The sequence below is a fragment of the Manihot esculenta genome, chromosome 10 (genome assembly GCF_001659605.2).
Source record: "Manihot esculenta cultivar AM560-2 chromosome 10, M.esculenta_v8, whole genome shotgun sequence".
Lineage (NCBI taxonomy): Eukaryota > Viridiplantae > Streptophyta > Magnoliopsida > Malpighiales > Euphorbiaceae > Manihot > Manihot esculenta.
In genome coordinates this window covers 21584062-21602334 of record NC_035170.2, presented here as the reverse complement: position 1 = coordinate 21602334, position 18273 = coordinate 21584062, and the positions used below count along the sequence as shown (strand labels likewise).

Genomic DNA, 18273 nt, shown 5'->3' with positions numbered 1-18273 from the left:
TTTCATCAATTGCACCAAGAATCTTGGCTAACTTATCAACTATTCGTTGTGGCGTTTGTTGGATTCTCATCTAAATCCTTCGATCATTGGTGTTTCAACTTCTCTAAGTGTGGGGTGCCATAGGAGGTGGGTTTATCAAATCTTTGGATTCCATATCTACTTGTGCGTATGGGTTTAAGGCTTATGCCATAGGGTTCCACGTCAATTAGCCCTTGCGAAGTCCCTGCCTTTTAATAGCAGAGCCATTAATAAGATTATAGTTCGGTATCGATTTCCTATTTCTAGACTGGATGACATGCTGGATTAGTTATCAGGGTCTTAAGTCTTCTCCAAGATCGATCTTAAAAGTGGCTACCATCGAGTTCGAATTAAGGAGGGAGATGAATGGAAGACAACCTTTAAAATTAAAGAAGGCTTGTACAAGTGGCTGGTTATATCATTTGGTTTGACGAATGTACCTAGCATGTTGATGAGACTTATGAACTAGGTTTTGTGTCCTTTCTTATACAAATTCATGGTTGTTTATTTTGATGATATCTTAATTTTTAGTTGCAGCGAAGAACATTTACAGCACCTCCATCAAGTCATGACAACCTTGCAAGAAAGTGAGCTGGTTATTAATTTTAAAAAATGCATCTATATGATGGAGCGTGTTATGTTTCTTGAATTTGTTGTTAGTGCAGAAGGGATACATATTGATGAGAAGAAGGTAGAAGCAATACAAAATTGGACCATTCCCAAAAATATTTCAGAAGTTCACGGCTTTCATGGACTTGCTACTTTATATCTACAGTTTATCAGAAATTTCAGCAGCTTTCATCAATCTTTGATGAACTTTAAGACTAAAAAATATGTGAATAAGATGTATGCTCGATGGGCAGCTTATTTTGGAGCTTTTCATTATGTCATAAAATATAAGGCTGACCATAGTAATAAGATAGTAGACGCTTTGAGTAGGAGGATTGCTTTATTGATTATAGTTAGTCAGGGGATCGTGGGTTTTGAATTTCTGAAAGATTTGTATGCTGCAGATGATGATTTTGCTAATATATGGGCGTAGGTCTAGACTCACCAATCTTCTGATAGGTTTTTGATACATGATGGATTTCTTTTAAGGAGAACATGTTATATATTCCTCACTCTTCTCTGCGAGAAAAATCGATTCGAGAGATCCATGGAGGAGGTTTGAGTGGTCATTTGGGGCTTGATAAGAGTATTGCTGGTTTAGAAGAGCGTTTTTATTTGCCACAATAAAAAAAAAAGATACAGGTCGGATGATCCAAAAGTGTTCAGTTTGTCAAACTCAGAAGGGTCATTCGCAGAATACGTGCTTATACACTCTATTGCTCATTCCAGAATATCCTTGGGAGGACACATCTATGAATTTTGTTCTTAGCTTTTCACGTACTTAACGTGGATCTGATTCTATTTTTGTTGTTGTTGACAGGTTCTCCAAAATGGCGCATTTCATTCATTGCAAGAAAACTAATGATGTTTCTCATATTTCAAAATTATTCTTCCAGGAGGTTGTTCGTTTACACAGCATTCCTAAGATCATTACTTTTGACAGAGATGTAAAGTTTCTAGTTCACTTTTGGGTGACTTTATAGAAGCGTTTTGAGACTGAACTTCAATATAGTGGCGCTACCCATCCCCAAAGTGATGGCCAAATTGAAGTGATGAACTGCACTCTTGGTAATCTTCTGCGTTGCATCTGTAGCGATAAGAAAATTGCTTGGGATCTTGCTCTTGCCCAAGCAGAATTTGCTTACAACAGTTTTGTCCATAGCTCTACAGAGATGTCACCCTTTGCAATTATATACAGAAAAATTCCTGTGTATACAGTTGATCTTATTGCCCTTCCTGAAGGTTTTCATAACAATATTACAGCAACCAACTTGGCAAATCAGCATATGGACATTTTCAAATAGGTATAACAATACCTTACGGAAGCCAATGATAAGTATAAAGCTGTAGCTGATAAATATAGGCATTTTAAATACTTCAATATCGATAATCAAGTTATGGTGTATTTACACAAGAAACATGGAGGACAAAAAAAGCTTAACCAAAAAAAGATTGGTCCATTCTAGATTATTCAAAAGATTAATGACAATACCTATGTTTTTTACTTCCCAGATTATATGAAATTTTTAAGACGTTTAACGTGATGGATCTATTTCATTATTACCCTACTGATGACAAATCGAGATCGAGTTCTTTACAAGTGGAAGGGAATAATGCGGAGCAATTAGTCTTGGATTTTACGATAAACTTAGACCAGACTTAATTTCTGCTGCTAACGTCTGTTGGAGGCACACGATAACTTTTTGAAAAGTAAATTTCGAGACACACGACTTTTAAAAGTATGATAAATTATGAAATTTGAGATAAAAATACTATCGTTTAGAGAGTCAATTTTTCATTTTAATTACTTTTTTAAGATTTTTTTCATAATTTTTCATATTAGGGTTTTTGCTATTATAAATAGTAATTTTCTTAACTATTTGAGATACTTTTCAATTTTTGAGAATTCAATAAGTTTTTTAGATTTTTTTAAATAATTTTTTATATTAGGATTTTTGTTATTATAAATAGCCCTTTTGTTACCTGTTTGAAACACTTTTCAATTTTTAAGAATTCAATAAGAAATTTCGATTTCTGGCCTTTCATTTTTTAAATTTCGTTTTAACCAAATGTTATTAATTAAAACTTTTGACGGAGTCTAATCCGTCCTATTTTAAAAGGTATATGGCCTTAGTACAAGAAAGTCCATACATCTAAAATAAAATTATATAACTAAATCTTATTGACAATAATTTTAAAAAAAAAAACAACAAAAGCCTAAACAGTAGAACCCTAGGCCTGACTTAATTGTAATTGTTACTAACCTATATACTGAATCCAAAAAAAAAAAAGGGCAGCACCCTTTCCAGCTTCAGTCTTCTCTAACCGTTCCAACAACAATAAATAGAATGGAAAAACTTGAATCTCAAATAGTAGCCATACCCATAAAAAACCAAATGAAGCACAAGAAAGCTAAAGACCAAAGGGATAAAAGCTTACGAAAATGCATGGTAAAGTTGCGGCTTAAAACAAAAGGTACATACAATATTGAAATGTCGAAGAAGATGAAGAAGACTCGACACCATTGAAAGGAAAGAAGCAAAACTTCCATAATCGCATTAAGACTCCACAAGCGAGGCTTTAAATGCAACTTCCAAATCAAAAGTGATGCCAACTAGAAAGCGAGAAAGGAGAACATGCATACCATCGTCATTCTCCTCTTATCAAATTGAACACATATTTGGAGTTTAGAAATAATAACCACAATAAAAATAGGCTGGGTAGATAAAAGGCTCCCTCACTAAAACTTCTTGCTAGAAATAAAGAACAAAAAAACTATAAAATAGTATACAATCTTCGCATGGAAGTGGCATGAATAAACCCACTTTTGAGCGAGAGACCGAGCACTAGAAGCTGTGACACAGACAGTTAATAAAACCCTTTGCCTCAGAAGATCTAGCCACAGCCATTTTGAGTCATTTGAAGCTGGAGAAATAAAGGTTGCAAATCCACCATTGTATTGCTTAGTAACAATCAAACATCAAAAGATATATTTAACCTATTATACATAAAAGAAAGGTGTTAATGATTTAAACTACAAACCATGATTTGGTTGTCTTTGGAATACAAGTTTAAAAGAAAACCCTTTTTCTACTAATTAATTTTTAAGATTGTTAATTAATTTTATTTAACTATCCCAAATTAAAATAAACTTCAATAAATTAATTAATTACTTCACTGCAATAAAATGGGTCTATTTTGATACAAATTTATTGATGCAATATATAAAAATCGATAAATTAGATATGTATAAAATATTTTTCGACATAAATTATGAGTATCGGTAAATTTTGATTATGTCGACGTTTTAAAAGATAGCCGATATATAATTTTCTCCTGATAAAAACATCCTAATGTAAAATATAAGTGTCGACTAATTACATAACTGCAAAAAATTTTATAATACAAATACCAGCGTTAGAAAATTTTAATTATATATTGACACTTAAAAAATTATGTGTTGTATTTTAAATGAATAGGAATACTTCATCATCATCTCTTACTCCCAGCGGAGATTTTGCCTCAAGCTTCTCCTCTGACGGCCTCATCCGTGTCCCAGCCACTATTGTTCTATTGAGGGCGGCTCAAGAAAGTGAGGGTAGCTTAATTAGTAATATCTCGTCCATCTTATCAGAGCAAAATGTAGATTGCCTCAATGATAAATACCAAATTCCTCAAGAGACTTTTTGTGTCTTTGCCCTTTCCTCAAAGGTTCACGTGAATGACTTGATCCCTGTAGAGGATACAATTATAGTCTTCAAGGAGCAACTCAAGACGGTTCTTTGGCTCCCCATGGACCCTTTTTTTGTTGATGTCCTTAGATTCCATAAGCTTGTGATCGCCCAGTTGCATCCTAATAGCTGGAGAATCTTAGTGGCCTTCTGGTTTATCTGTCTTAATAACCACATCGAACCGAGTGTAGCCCTTTTCTCTCAATTGTACTAGCTGGGTACCTGCAAAAATAAAGAGTTTTGGTTCTTTAGCGGGCAAAAATGTCAAATGATATTCGATCGGATATCTTCTTCATTAAAGAGGTGGAAAAATAAGTTTTTTATTCTCCATCACCGGACGCATAGGGGTTTTGGGCGCCTTCAAATAAGTTGGAACCTATGGGTGGAACTGAGGAAGAATGGGGTTAATTTGAGAAGGGATGAGGACAGGGCTTTATCCTTTTTCTTGACGAAGGCTAGGTCCCTTCAAAAAATGGATGTTACTAAGGCGGTGAGAAAAGCCATTTTGTCTTGGCAGAGTCATTTCCAAGTGAGCCAAACTCGAAGTTCTCACCCGCCTAGCCTTCCCAATCTTGGGGAGAGCCCTTCCCTATAATACTCGTTTTAAAAAATATTTTATTTTAACAATATTGCATGATCAATATTTAGCCATAAATTTTGTCTAATCATTGTCAATAAGACTTAAATGATTTCTTTAAAAGATTGTTAAGGGACTAACTGTAATACCTGGTTAGATTCCGGCATCGGAATCCCTACCTTCTGGCGGAATCTCCATTGGAATCTGGAATTTCTGAAGATGTCAGAGGCTTCTAGAGGGGTAAAATGTGTTTTTTAAAATGTTTTTACTGATTTCATGGTTTTAAATGGAAAAGAATTGAGTTTTTAAAAGAAAAGACCAAGGAGGCATTTGCCAGGTTCGGCCGCCGAAAATGAAGTTCGGTCGCCGAACATAGGAAGGTTTCGGGAGCGCTTTTGGCCTCCGAAAGCTTTGCTTGAAAGAACCAAGGTTCGGCCGCCAAACATGCATGAGTTTAGGGGGCACGTTAGGCTGCCGAAGGTCTTTGATCAGGTCACCTATAAAGAGCCCCCAGATCGGAAATGGACGAGTTTTCTCCCCATTCTCGAGCTCAGGTGAGTTTTTATCCTCCCTTGGCCGTTTTCATGTTTTTCTTCATTTCCTTCATGTCTTTATGAGTTTCTTGGTTGCTTTGAAGAGTTTTCAAGCTTAGATCTAAGTTTTGGGAGCTTGGAGACCCAAGGAGTAGTTTCCTCCCATCTCCGAGTTAGGGATCGCACCAACCCTCGATCTCCAAGAGGTAAGTGTAGATCTTTGCTTTCCTTTATGTTTTAATGAAGTTTTAAGAGGTTTTAATGGTTGAGTATGGGTAGATATGCATGTTTAGGTTTATGTGGATTTTATGCCCAATGTATGCTTATGCTTGTTTATGTATGTTTATGTGAAGTTATGTTGAAGGTTTAAGCTAGTTTATGCATGTGGGAGAGTGTATGCATGATTGGAAAAGAGCAAGTGAGGTTTTGAGTGGTTTTGTTGGTTTTGGCTTATGTGGGTCATAAGCTATTTATGTATGCTTTATGATGTTCTTTGTTGGAGTTTAAGCTTGTTTTAAGCTTGTTTTAAGCTTCTTTGTGCATGGTTAAGGGTTTATGCGTGTTTTGGTAAGGCTGGGTGCTTGTTTTGGGGTGTTTGGAAGGTTTGGAAGGCTTGTGTGCATGTGAGGCTGAGTTCTGGATGAACTCAGGTTCGACCGCCGAAGGTAGTTTCGGCCGCCGAACCTGCCTGTGGATGCATGGATTGGCCGTCTAACCTTGCCCCCGAAAGTTGAGTTTTGGCTTGAAAGCAGACTTTCGGCCGCCGAAGGAAGGTTCGGTCGCCGAAAGTGCCTGACTTTCGTCTCTGGAGTGGGACTTTCGGCCGCCGAAGGTGCCGCCGAAAGAGCCCGAGTTTCGTCTCTAGAGAGAGGGTTCGGCCGCCGAAGGTGCCGCCGAAAGTGCCCTGTCCAGCCTTTTCATGGTTATTTTCTATGCATGTTTAAGTGATGTTTAGAGGGGTTTTTGGGTAGTTGTTTATGAGTTGTTTGGAGTGTGTTTGGCACCTCATTCGAGTCCACCTGTATAGGATTGGACCCGAGGGACCGAGGAGGCCATCAGTGTTAGCAGTTGTAGAGTCAGTTCAGCGTCTGCTAGAGGTGAGTAGAACTAAACTTAATCTTTTATGTTACGAAATTCAAATGCCTAAAGCATGTTCATGCATCATGTTTATATGTAATAGGTTGATTGCACTAGTTACACAAATATGACGTATTGCATTATTTACTGTTGATGTGGATGGACCAAGGCGACCCCAATAGCCCTAGCTATGTTATGTTAATGAAGTCTTGAGGAGCCCCTTGAGGGCCGGGCATAATGAAGTCCTGAGGAGCCCGAAGGGCCGGGCACCATGTTATGTTACAGTCAGAGGGAATTTTGGTGGTCATGTCCAATCCGTTATGTGAAATGTTTGTGCTGTGACGCATTTCATAAGAGCATGTAATTAATGAACTGTTTTCTGTTTCTACTCACTGGGCTTTTTAGCTCACCCCTCTCCCCTAACCCCAGTGTTGCAGGTATGAGGTCGATCGGGAAGTCTCAAGAGTTAAGGTTATGCTTATGTAATAGATTAGTGTTAGTGTGGACATGTAATGTAAACTGAGATAATGAATTGTAAGAGAATGTAATGTAAAGTAAAGTAGAGAATTGTTTATGGATTAGTACTGTGCTTGGCCCTAAGACTTGGTTAGTCCCTGTTTAATACATGATGTATGTAATGTTTTAAATGTTGAGTTGTGTTTGAACTAAACTTGTGGCATGTGTTGTTTACCACGCTAAAGTTTGATGAGGACTCTAGTGGAAGTCTTATGTTTTTGGTTTGATGCATTCACAGGTTAGGTTCTAGTTCTTTGGATGTAATCCCAGCTTGATGTATGTTATGTTGACCCAGCTAGAGTTTTGATGAGGGCTCTAGTAGGGGGTTTTTTATGTTTCCAGTTATGTTGCATACAGGTTAAGCTCGGTATTTACATCAGATGTTACAGTTTTTATGTTAAAGTTTTGATCATGTATGGGATTTGACCAGGTGATAGGAGGTATGTTTGGCTTGCTACGGGTCCCGACGGCCTTAAGCCGATCTGGATCTTAGCGTCGGTAGCGGTTCAAGCCGTTACAGAGGGGTATCGGTTTCCGGGTCGTTACACTAACACCCGATCATCATGGTGCTGATAAAAATAAATAACTTGAGAACTTCTGAATAGCGAGGCCAACATCCGGACATATTACCTTGAGCCTAAGATGCCCTATAGGATTTCTTATAATCTTGAGGCTAGTACCTAATTGCGAACTCATGATCTGGCCCAAGTGTCTTTTAGTGGGACCAACGCCCAGTCTTCTGGCCTTATTTAGTGAGTTCAATGCTTGGATGACCTGGCAATTACCTTATGGCATTTTATGAGTTTATTTTTGTTTTCATGGTCCAACGCTTGGATTATGGCCTGGCAGAAGTTTTCTTATGGCCTGGCATGAGATGCCTTGTTATGCAGGACCAATGCTCGGATGGCCTTGTGGCCTTTTAAGAATTTGTTTATATTTCCACGGTCCAATGCCCATATTATGACTTGGCTGAAGTTGCCTTGTGGCTTGGCATGAGATGCCTTGTTATACAGGACCAATGCCTAGATGGCCTTGTGGCCTTTTAAAAATTTGCTTATGTTTCCACGGTCCAACGCCTGGAAGACTTGACTAAAGTTGCCTTGTAACCTGGCATGAGATGCCTTGTAGCCTGATATGAGATGCCTTGTGGCCTGGTATGAGATGCCTTGTTATGCGAGACCAATGCCCGGATGGCCTTGTAGCCTGGTATGAGATGCCTTTTTATATGGAACCAATATCCGGATAGCCTTATGGCCTTTTAAGAATTTATTTATTTTTCCATAGTCCAATGCTCGGATTATGGCCTAGCTGAACTCGCCTTGTGGCCTGGCATGAGATGCCTTGTTATGCGGGACCAATGTCCGAATGGCCTTGTGGCCTTTTAGTGGGACTAACACTCGAATGGTCTGATAGAACTCGCTTTGTAGCCTTTGATCTTGTCTCCTACTTTCATCCATCTAACGTTTCTGATTTTCCTATAAAAAAAACCTTGAAGAACGCATCCTAATTTTATAACATTTCCATAAATCACAAACATTTTTTTAAGGATAAAATAAAAGGCTCAGTCATTCGACTTGACCAAATTCAAAACTCAGAGTTTGACCTAGGAGCTGAACATCTGTGACACTCTCCTTATTACCACCCTCTATTAACACTCGGTCCTCCTTTAATTACAGAAATAACCCCCACAGGTTCATTGTCAGTGGTGGTTTTGAGAATTGTTACCTTGAGCTTGGGCCTCCTATCTTTTTTACTCTTTCTGATGAACTTCTGAAGTGTGTCATTTCTTATTAACCTCTCGATCTCGTCTTTCAGCTACCAGCACTTTTCCATTATATGTCCATAGTCTTCATGAAAATGATAGTATTTGGTCTTATCTCGCCTTCCAGCTTTCTTAGGATTGAGTTTAGGAGGCCACCTAACTTCTTTGTCATTTTTCCTGATCACACTAAAATATGTGTCCATGAGTCATTCAGTGGAGTGTAATTCTTGTACTTATCTCGGTCTTTCCTTCCTTGGAAGACTGGGTAGCTTTTGTGTCCCTGGCTTTGGTCTTGTTTTTGGCTCATTCTTTTGTCCTCTTCCTGTCCTTCCAAGTACCTTTGAGCGGCATGTACCGGCTTTCAGTCAAAGCCCTTTGGAGTGTCATCTGATGACTCCTCCCTTTCTTCAAACTTATCTTTATACTGTGTCTGAATTACTCCTGTCCGAGTCCTTGAGGTATCAATGGTGGTTTCCTCCTTTCCCCTAGGAGCCATGAGTGATGCTTCCTCTTAGGCTTTACATTGCTCTGGTGTAGCTACGTATCGTAACTAGAGATGTAATATGTTGTAGTGTTTGTTGATCATAGAGGGTGTGCTTTGTCCACTGCCAGAAGTTAAAGAAATGATGGTGTCCTCATTGGCAGCAACTTGAGCAGCAGTTAATGAAATGTCGACCATTTCGAAAGATAAAGGAGAGATTTCTTTTTAAGAGAAAAAGTAAATTAGAGATCGGTCTTGATCCAAATGAATAGAGAGAATTTAATGAATTTTTCGGCACCAGAACCAAATGATGCAGCCAAAAAATAGAGTTGTGTTATGATTAGATAAACCTGCAAGAAAGAGATCGTGAGGTGGTGGGTGACCACGGCAGATACTCCAACGCTCAAGTCAGTAAACTGGAGAATATGGCGAATTGCTTAGAACTTGAGAGTAGTTGCATAAGAAAATTGCATACCTTTGCCTTTGTGATCTTCCCCTTTTATACTATAAGAAAATGGGGATAAATATAGCATTTCTTGATAATCCGGTAGTGATGTGGCCGGCTGTTTGATAAGAGATTTTGCCAGCTAATAGGTCAGCGGTCCCGCGATTACAGGCGTAATGGGGATATGTTAGACTGTTCCTGATAACGGTAACTTTGTGCTGATATTCATCCTATCTAGGGAATGGAAAGTTTTGATGATGAATTGAGTGTTAAGGTGTTTAGGTTGGAACCGCGTTATACACTTGTCGAATCCTTTCCACAAGACCCTATTTTGTGGTACCAACTCATAATCTATTTTGAGCGAATCTTGTGTAGTATCAACTATAAAAAATAATAAATAAATATTGGTCTATAAAGATAATCGTCTTTTCTTTTCTAAATTTAGAAATCTCTTCATGTTGTATATAATATAAGAATGCTTAGAAATTACCATATTGTATAAGAATTTGTACATTGAACTCTGTGTATACTTTGCTTTTATACTGGAAGAAGATATAGTTAGTTAGTGTCCTGAAAATTCGACTAATACCGACCAGTGGATAAAAAATTCCGTAATTATAGACCTAATGAGAATATGCTGTATAATATTTTTTAACGGTAACTTAAATGTCATGAAAAGTTCGGTCGGTCATAAGAGAGCGTGTCTTTTATCATTTCGGGTATTGACCATCATAATGATCAAGTCTCTTTTCTTATGGATGAAACTTCCACAATCAAGAGTGTCACAATTTGTTAAGATCTTGCTACGTGACTTCATCATAGGGTAACAACTCATGACATATTTTGGATGGATATTGTATCATAACACATATTAAACACTTTTTTATCTAAAAAATTTTAAATTTCAACTATTAAATTTTATCCCATAAAATATTATTATCTAAAATTTTTCTTACCACATCTATGAAGAATTTTAAAATTTTCAAGTTTACAATTTTAGACCTGATAAAACTTTGCACCTTATATTATATATGTCCAAAAATCAATTATTTTATTAATTAAATTTTAGATGAATTACAAGAAACTTGTGTATTGCTCTAAGATTTCTAAGTTTTTCTTTATAAATATAACAAATAAATAAATTATATTGTTATATATTAGAATAATTATTCACTAAAAAATATTTACGAAATTTAATTTATAATTCTTATATTTAAATTTTTTTAAGAAATTATTAACAAATATTTCAAAAATGTCACGTAGGCACCTGCATTTTTAAAATTTTTTTCTACTTATAAAAAAATAATTATGAAATTTTATGGGTAAACGCTCAGTAATTTAATGATGGATTTATTAATATTAATAAGTTAGATTAAAATTAATAAAATTATATATAAATTAAGATAAAATAAAAAAGAAAACATTTCTGATGATCTAAGATCTTGGTTTGGAGGTCTTGGTTGGACAAGGTAGCGGCGGAAGCATTCCCTGCCAAGCTTGGCGAGGGGTTGAAAGGGATGGGTGTTTGGTGTTGTAGGATTGGAAAAAGAGAACTGTTGTCCCTCATGAGCGGAGCTCAGGTCATTAGGAGTGACGTTGTTTTCGTTGTGGTTAGCCATTGTGGATCTCAGTGGGTATTTGTGAGAGTGGAACTCCGGTGATGAAAAGATCTCCTTCGTTCCTACAGACGACGCCAATTGATGATCTGAGATCCAGAAAATAGGGTTTTACAATGGGTTCTGTAAAACTGGAAAAAAAACTTTTTTCTAGAGGAGAGTATTTCTCCTTTTATATGTTTCTTTTTGTCTGCCAGTGACGTGTAACAGAATGTGTGTCATTGGGCCACCTGTCCATGTTATTTTGATATGGACGTACGAGGAAATCAGATCGCTGCCCCATGCGTAACGGCCCTGGATTCTCCCCGGGCGCGTATGCGGATGGTCCCACAAGGCGAATGGGCTGAATTCCTTCCGGGTTCCAAGCTGAGCCGAAAGATAAGGTTAAAACTAGATTCAGAGGGAATCTGTCCATTGAGCTAGAAGAGCTGGACCGGCCTGTTTGAAGGAACTTATTGGAGCCCGATCTTTAAGCTGAGTGGGCTGGACCCGGTTCTTGGCGGAGACTTAAAAGCCTTCAGATTATGGGTCGCCTTAATGTGCCTAGCCTTAGACCGGGGCAAAGAAATCCAGCGGTCATCAATTTCCAATTTTACTTAGACCTAAAAGAAAACATAGTAAATATTTAATAAAAGTATCATATTTACAACTTGCCGTAAATGTCTTTATATTCAGTTTCAGGCTTGAATAATATACAATTTATTAAAATATAAAATAAAATTATTTTTTATTAAAACACCAATTAAATAATTTATCAATATGATTTTTGTTACATATGGGTTTAAGGTACCTATCTGTCCAATAAGCATTCTAACATAAATATATCATCTACAACTCAACTCACAAAACAATCCAATCCAAGTCAACTGCCCACACAACGACCAAGCAACAGCAAGCAGAGAGCAACAAAAAGCAAGACCCAGTAAACAGATGCAACATAAGAAAATTAAAGAAACTCTAAAGAAGGCAGGATCGAGGTGGTCCAAAACAATCTGCAGCACACGAGAAAGAGACACCAGAGAGTTTAGTCGATTATTGGCCAAAGAGAGCATGAACCACTAGACTAGCACTGGGGTCTTAAAAATCCAGCGTGACACAAAAAATCTTCCTCCCTAAAGTCCAAAGTGGAATCACCTATTCTTTTCATATCTAAATTGAATAAACATATATTCCTCTCAAAGCAGAATAATAATATCCGCATAATACCCGAATCCGACCGAACTCGATTTTTTTTAATTCAATTCAATGATAAAAAAATTTAAAGATCTGGATACTCATCTTTCTTTTCTTATGCACCATATGAATTTAATTCCACAACTATCATTATACATATTAAAAAAAAAATGAAGCAAAAATTGTTATCAGCAATATTCAAAACCCACAACTGACATTCAAGAGAAATTTGAAAATCCAAAGTAATGAAGAATATAGCAATTCATACTAAAAATTAAGAAAAAAAAAAGAAAGAAAGAAAAAGAAAAACAACCAGAATATAAAAAAAATGAATGCTTATTATTATTATTATTATTTTCAATGTTCATGTGGTTACATAAGATCCACTCTTTTTTTCTTTTCTTTTTCTTTTTGAGAAAACTGTGGGAGATGTGGTTACCCGTGAAAAGTGGGACTGTGGGAGATGTCACCGACCGGAGAGAGGAGATATCGCTGCCTGGAGAGAAAGGAGACGTCGCCAGTCCCGATGCCGATTGGGGTGCCGGCAGTTAGTGAAGTGGGGACAGAGGGACCCGTGGAAAGTGGGACTGTGGGAGATGTCACCGACCGGAGAGAGGAGATATCCCTGACTGGAGAGAAAGGAGACGTCGAGGAGAGAAAGGAAACGTCGCCGGTGCCGATGCCGATTGGGATGCCGGTAGTCAGTGAAGTGGGGAGAGAGGGAAGGGAAGCAGGGGAGAGAGGGAAGGGAAGCAGGGGAGAGAGGCGCCGCCGACAGAGAGATGGAATAAGTAAAATGGAAAATGGAATGAGGAATTAGGGTTAGTTTGTTAATATAGGTAATCGGGTTCGGGTAATGGGTATCCGATCACTTAATTCCGAATCAATGGGTATCCGATCACTTAATTCCGAATCCTACCCGAATCCGAGACGGGTAAAATTTTTTAAATCCGAACCCGTCCAAATCCGTTTTATAAAAACCAAAATCCGTTCTAATAGTATTTGGGCGGATCGGGTACCCGTGAAAATCCGCCCGCCTGACATCCCTAATGATGAGAGACAACTATAGTAAAAAAAAAGCCTCTACCTAAAAATCGGAAGAAAAAAAAACAAAATTAAATCAAAATAAAGAAAAAAATAAATTATTAGCACGTATTTCTATATTAATATTAATAGCTATCTTCTGTTATATTTATTACTTGAGTCAATTGTTATGGTTTTTGTTTTCTGATTTATTTATTGATTTTTTATTAATTTAAACTTAAATAAAATTCTTATATTGTGTAGGAGCTTTTCTGTTGTATACTTATATAAATTTAGTTTTCTAATTCAATAAAAGTATCTTTTTATTTCCACTTTATTATACAAATAAGAGAAATAATAAAGAAAAAACCGTCCTCCGACGATAATGCTTCTTATTGCATCGTTCTTTTTTCTTTTTTCTTTTTTCTTTCTCTCTATTCTTTCTCCCTTTACTAGTTTTACTCTAGAACTAATCCAAATTACAATGTCTCAAAACTATTAATTTGATGATTTTTAAATATTAAAGTTTATATATTCTAGTATTTGTCCGTATGCGTGTGAATATGTCTAAATTATTATCTGAGAGAAGTGTGAACGCACATTTGGAAGATCTCTAATATGGCTCTACTGGCAAGGAAAGCAACCTAGGAAGGCTGTACATAGTACAAAACCCAAGTGTATTCTGACCCATTATCATCTCCTCCCACTTGCTGCTTCTCTCTCCAAATTACAACTCTATTTTAAAGAAAAATCTTTTAAAGAAAAATCTTTTAAAAAAATTTTAAAAAGATTGAAAATCTAAGATCTATAAATCAACGTGTATATGCTTTCTTTCGATTAATATATCTGAATAAATTTAAAAAATTTTAAATTTTAATATTTTAATTTTTAATTTTTATTTAAAAATAACTTTTTAACAATATTTTATATGTAATGTTAATATAATAGATTATATATTTAAATATTAATATAAAAAATCTGAAGTAATAGATGATACATAATAAATAATTATTTATAAATTATAGCTAAAATTATTTAAGTTTAATCAGTAATTGTTTTAAATATTAAAAACCTGCCAAAATTCTCTGAAAAAGTGATTTTCTAATTATCGGTATAATTATTTGTAAGATTTTTAGATTGCTTAGTGGAACAGTAAACATGGTAAGTGAAGAATGAGTCAGACCGCAGGATATGTTATTAAATATATCTAAAATAATAAAATATAAGTATAATTTTTTTCAGAATTTATAAATGAATTTACACGTGTATATATATAAATACAAAAAGGATTATATGTTCAATAATCCCTCAAAACCTGTAAATGATTTTTTAAGATGTATAATGCAAAGGAAAAAAATTATATAAAAAAGCTAAAACTTACGAAAATAGTGAAGCAGTTTGGAAGAATTAATTTTCGTGTTTTTTTGAGTTGATGGTTTTTAAATTTTAATGAAATTTATATTTTTATTAAAAAAAAAATTTATACAACCACTTTTGCTTTACACCTCATATAACGCATTAAGTGAGGTGTATTTTAATATCATTCACCATTTTTTAAAAAAAAAATCCTCGATTATCATTTATTTTAAATTAAAATAAATATCAAATTATTAATGAAGAGTAGATGCTCAGGGTCTTTCCACTGAAATTACTGTTTAGGAAAACCCTTTTTTTAAATATATTAAAATTTTTTCGCAACATCAATAATATCAAACCTATATTATCCAATAAAATAAAAACAATTCTACTGCTGACACGTCACACAAATCACCCATTGACAGCTGAGATGTCAACAATAAAACACAAAAATAAATAAAATTTTAATTTTAATCCAAACGGCCAAAGTTCCATAGGTTCTAACTCCCAGAGTCGTTTGTTGTTCCTATAAAAACTGAGTGATAATATTTTTCCCTTAAAAGTTTCATCTGCTACCAAACTCTACTTCTCATCATCTTCTTTCACAGTCTTTGTAATCAATCCAAGCAAATTCATCAGATCTATCTTCTACCCAATACCCATCTCCCTCCTCCACCACCAGAAGCAAAACAACACAGAATGAGCTATTACAATCAGCAGCAGCCTCCCGTCGGCGTTCCTCCTCCTCAAGGTTTACTCATTTTCGATTCTTCTTCTTTTCTTCTTATTGCATTAACGATTGGAGGACCAAGTTCAGTAGATTTTGATAAGCTGTTAGGGATTCATGGCTTCTGTTTTTGTTTTTGTTACTGTTGCATTAACTGATGGGATCTACTAGATCTGATGATGTTATTGATGAAATTTTGGTTATAATTTTTGTGGGTATGAATTGATTTCTTGAATATAGGTTATCCACCAGAAGGATATCCAAAGGACGCTTATCCGCCACCGGGATATCCCCCACAAGGATATCCTCCTCCTGGTTATCCCCCTCAGGGTTATCCTCCTCAGGGTTATCCTCCGCAAGGATATGGTCCTCCTCCTCCAGGTTATGCCCCTCAGTACGGTCAGCCGCCGCCTCCTCAACAGAACAGCAGCAGTGGCTGTTTGGAAGGATGGTATGCCCTCCCTCTTTCTCTAAAATGCATGTTTTAATTCCGGATGTCAAATTACTGAGCCGAGATTAGGTGATCCAGATCTGGAACAGTGGTTTAACTCGTTGGGAACGAGTCGACTCAGTTGAGATAAGGATGTGCATGCCACTAACACGGGGATATGTCTTGTTTATCGGGGTCAGTTCACGGTTGCCTAAATGACCGTGATTTATTTCCTATTTTACCCTCCATCTTTTTGGGTAATTGTGAAGGGGCTTTTTGGTCATTAAAGGCAGTTGCAGGGTAGAGGTTATGAGAATATGTTGAAAACTGCAGTTGAGTAAAATCATTTCCTTAAAAATATTATTTAGAAAATATTAAAAAAAGACATAATTTAATCATAAAAACAATAAAAATAACAAAAAAATTTTCCTCCAAACTCAATGCAGATTATTCTGAGTGATATCGAGTCTCCATTTTATAATTTTTATTATTTTTTTCTTTAACATTCCCAATCCAACTTTAAATTATGATTTTAATTGTTTATATAAGCAAATTGTCTCAACATTGAACTGAATAGGGCTGTTTTATGTGGGTTTTTTTTTTTTTTTTCTCCAATATAAAGAAAAGCTAGCATAAGGAAATATGGGAACAAGGCCATGTACTTGTAGGTTTAAACAAATGCCAACTTGCTTATTCCTTTGGGTCTTTTTCTCAGATGTTAAAATTATGTTTAGTATATGGTAATACAATTCAATCTCCAGTAAAAAATGCAACTTAAAAATATCTGGATTTTGAGCTGGAAACTCAATAATTAGTGTTGTTCTAGAGTACAACTAATCAACATGAACAATGTGTTGTGATTAAATTTCTAATTAATAATGGTTTGGACATGTGCAGTTTGGCTGCTCTGTGCTGTTGCTGCTTGCTAGATGCATGCTTTTGAGGATGAGATAGGCAGAACTTTTGGGAGGGATTGTGATTCAATGGAAGTGTGATTTTAAATCTGAAATATTTTATTGTTCTTGCCTTTTAAATCTCTCCTATCAGCCTATCCAGTATTAAGTTTCCTTATCTTTTTTTTTTTTTTTTAAATTAATCTTCTGTTAATGTGTTTTTCTTGAACATGGGATTTGATTTTTTTTTTTTTTTTTTCATTTTTAAGTGGAAGTGAACAGTTGGTAGATAACTTTCTTGATTAATTCTTATGTGCACTTGGGTTTTCACCTAGAGATATACCTTTTCAAGAAGTTTTGTTATGATGCCTTCATTGATATTAAGGTTTTTTTACGAAAAACACTTTTCAAGATAATATGTTTTATATTTTATAACGATCAAGACATTCAGAAAATTTAGTTAAAAAATAAATATTTTTTTAATAAAAAATTATTTTAATAAAAATATTTCTTTTAAAAGATAAATCATTTTTCACCTATTGAAATTTTTATTAAAATTTTTTTTATATAAATTTATTAATAAATTTTATTTTTTAAATTAAAATTAAGTAATAAAAAATAAATTATTTATTTAAAAAATATTTTTCAAATATAAATTATTTTCTTTAAATAAATGGAGTCTAAATTTTTTTAAATATACTTATTTTGAATGATAGTGAATATTTTTTAAGTTAATAATAATTGCAGTTCAAATTAAAAAAAAAATTGATAATAGAATTTGAGCTCAATTAAATTGATTTTAATTTTATTTTATCTATTTTCATATTGATGGTATAATTAATTTTAAATATTAAATTGATATAATTATTAATTCTAAATTTAGAGTGATTAAGATTAAAATTTTAATAATGTAATGAATTATAAGAGTATTACATTTATTTTTTGAAAACTACACTTAATATAGTTATTTTATATATATATAAAAAGATGAGATCAAGGCTTTTCTAATATACATTTGGGTTTGCCTTTGTCTTTATTAAATGACACTCTTTCACTCTTCTGATATTTTCTGCTAGTCACTTCCCTAATTCTTTACATGACTAATAATAATAATAATAATAATAATGATAAAATGTATTTATTGAGATGTTTAATTTATCTATGCTTAACTTTATTTAAATAAACTAAAATAATTTCAATTTGGTAGAAAATCAAGGTTTTTTACTAATTTCTTGATTTTTTATTTAAATTAAAAATTCAGAAGTTCAACTTGTTAATTTCTTTCAATATAGAAATTTAATTTTTA

At 34.8% G+C, this 18273-nt stretch overlaps 1 protein-coding gene across 1 annotated transcript; it reads left to right on the top strand.

Annotated features, from left to right (window-relative positions):
- Window positions 1-15397: 15397 nt before the first annotated feature.
- LOC110624448 (cysteine-rich and transmembrane domain-containing protein WIH2) lies at window positions 15398-17303 on the top strand. The gene is made up of 3 exons (XM_021769592.2): window positions 15398-15668; window positions 15885-16095; window positions 16972-17303. The coding sequence occupies exons 1-3, from the start codon at window positions 15617-15619 to the stop codon at window positions 17015-17017; spliced, it is 309 nt and encodes a 102-aa protein (XP_021625284.1). The 5' UTR covers window positions 15398-15616; the 3' UTR covers window positions 17018-17303.
- Window positions 17304-18273: the final 970 nt, after the last annotated feature.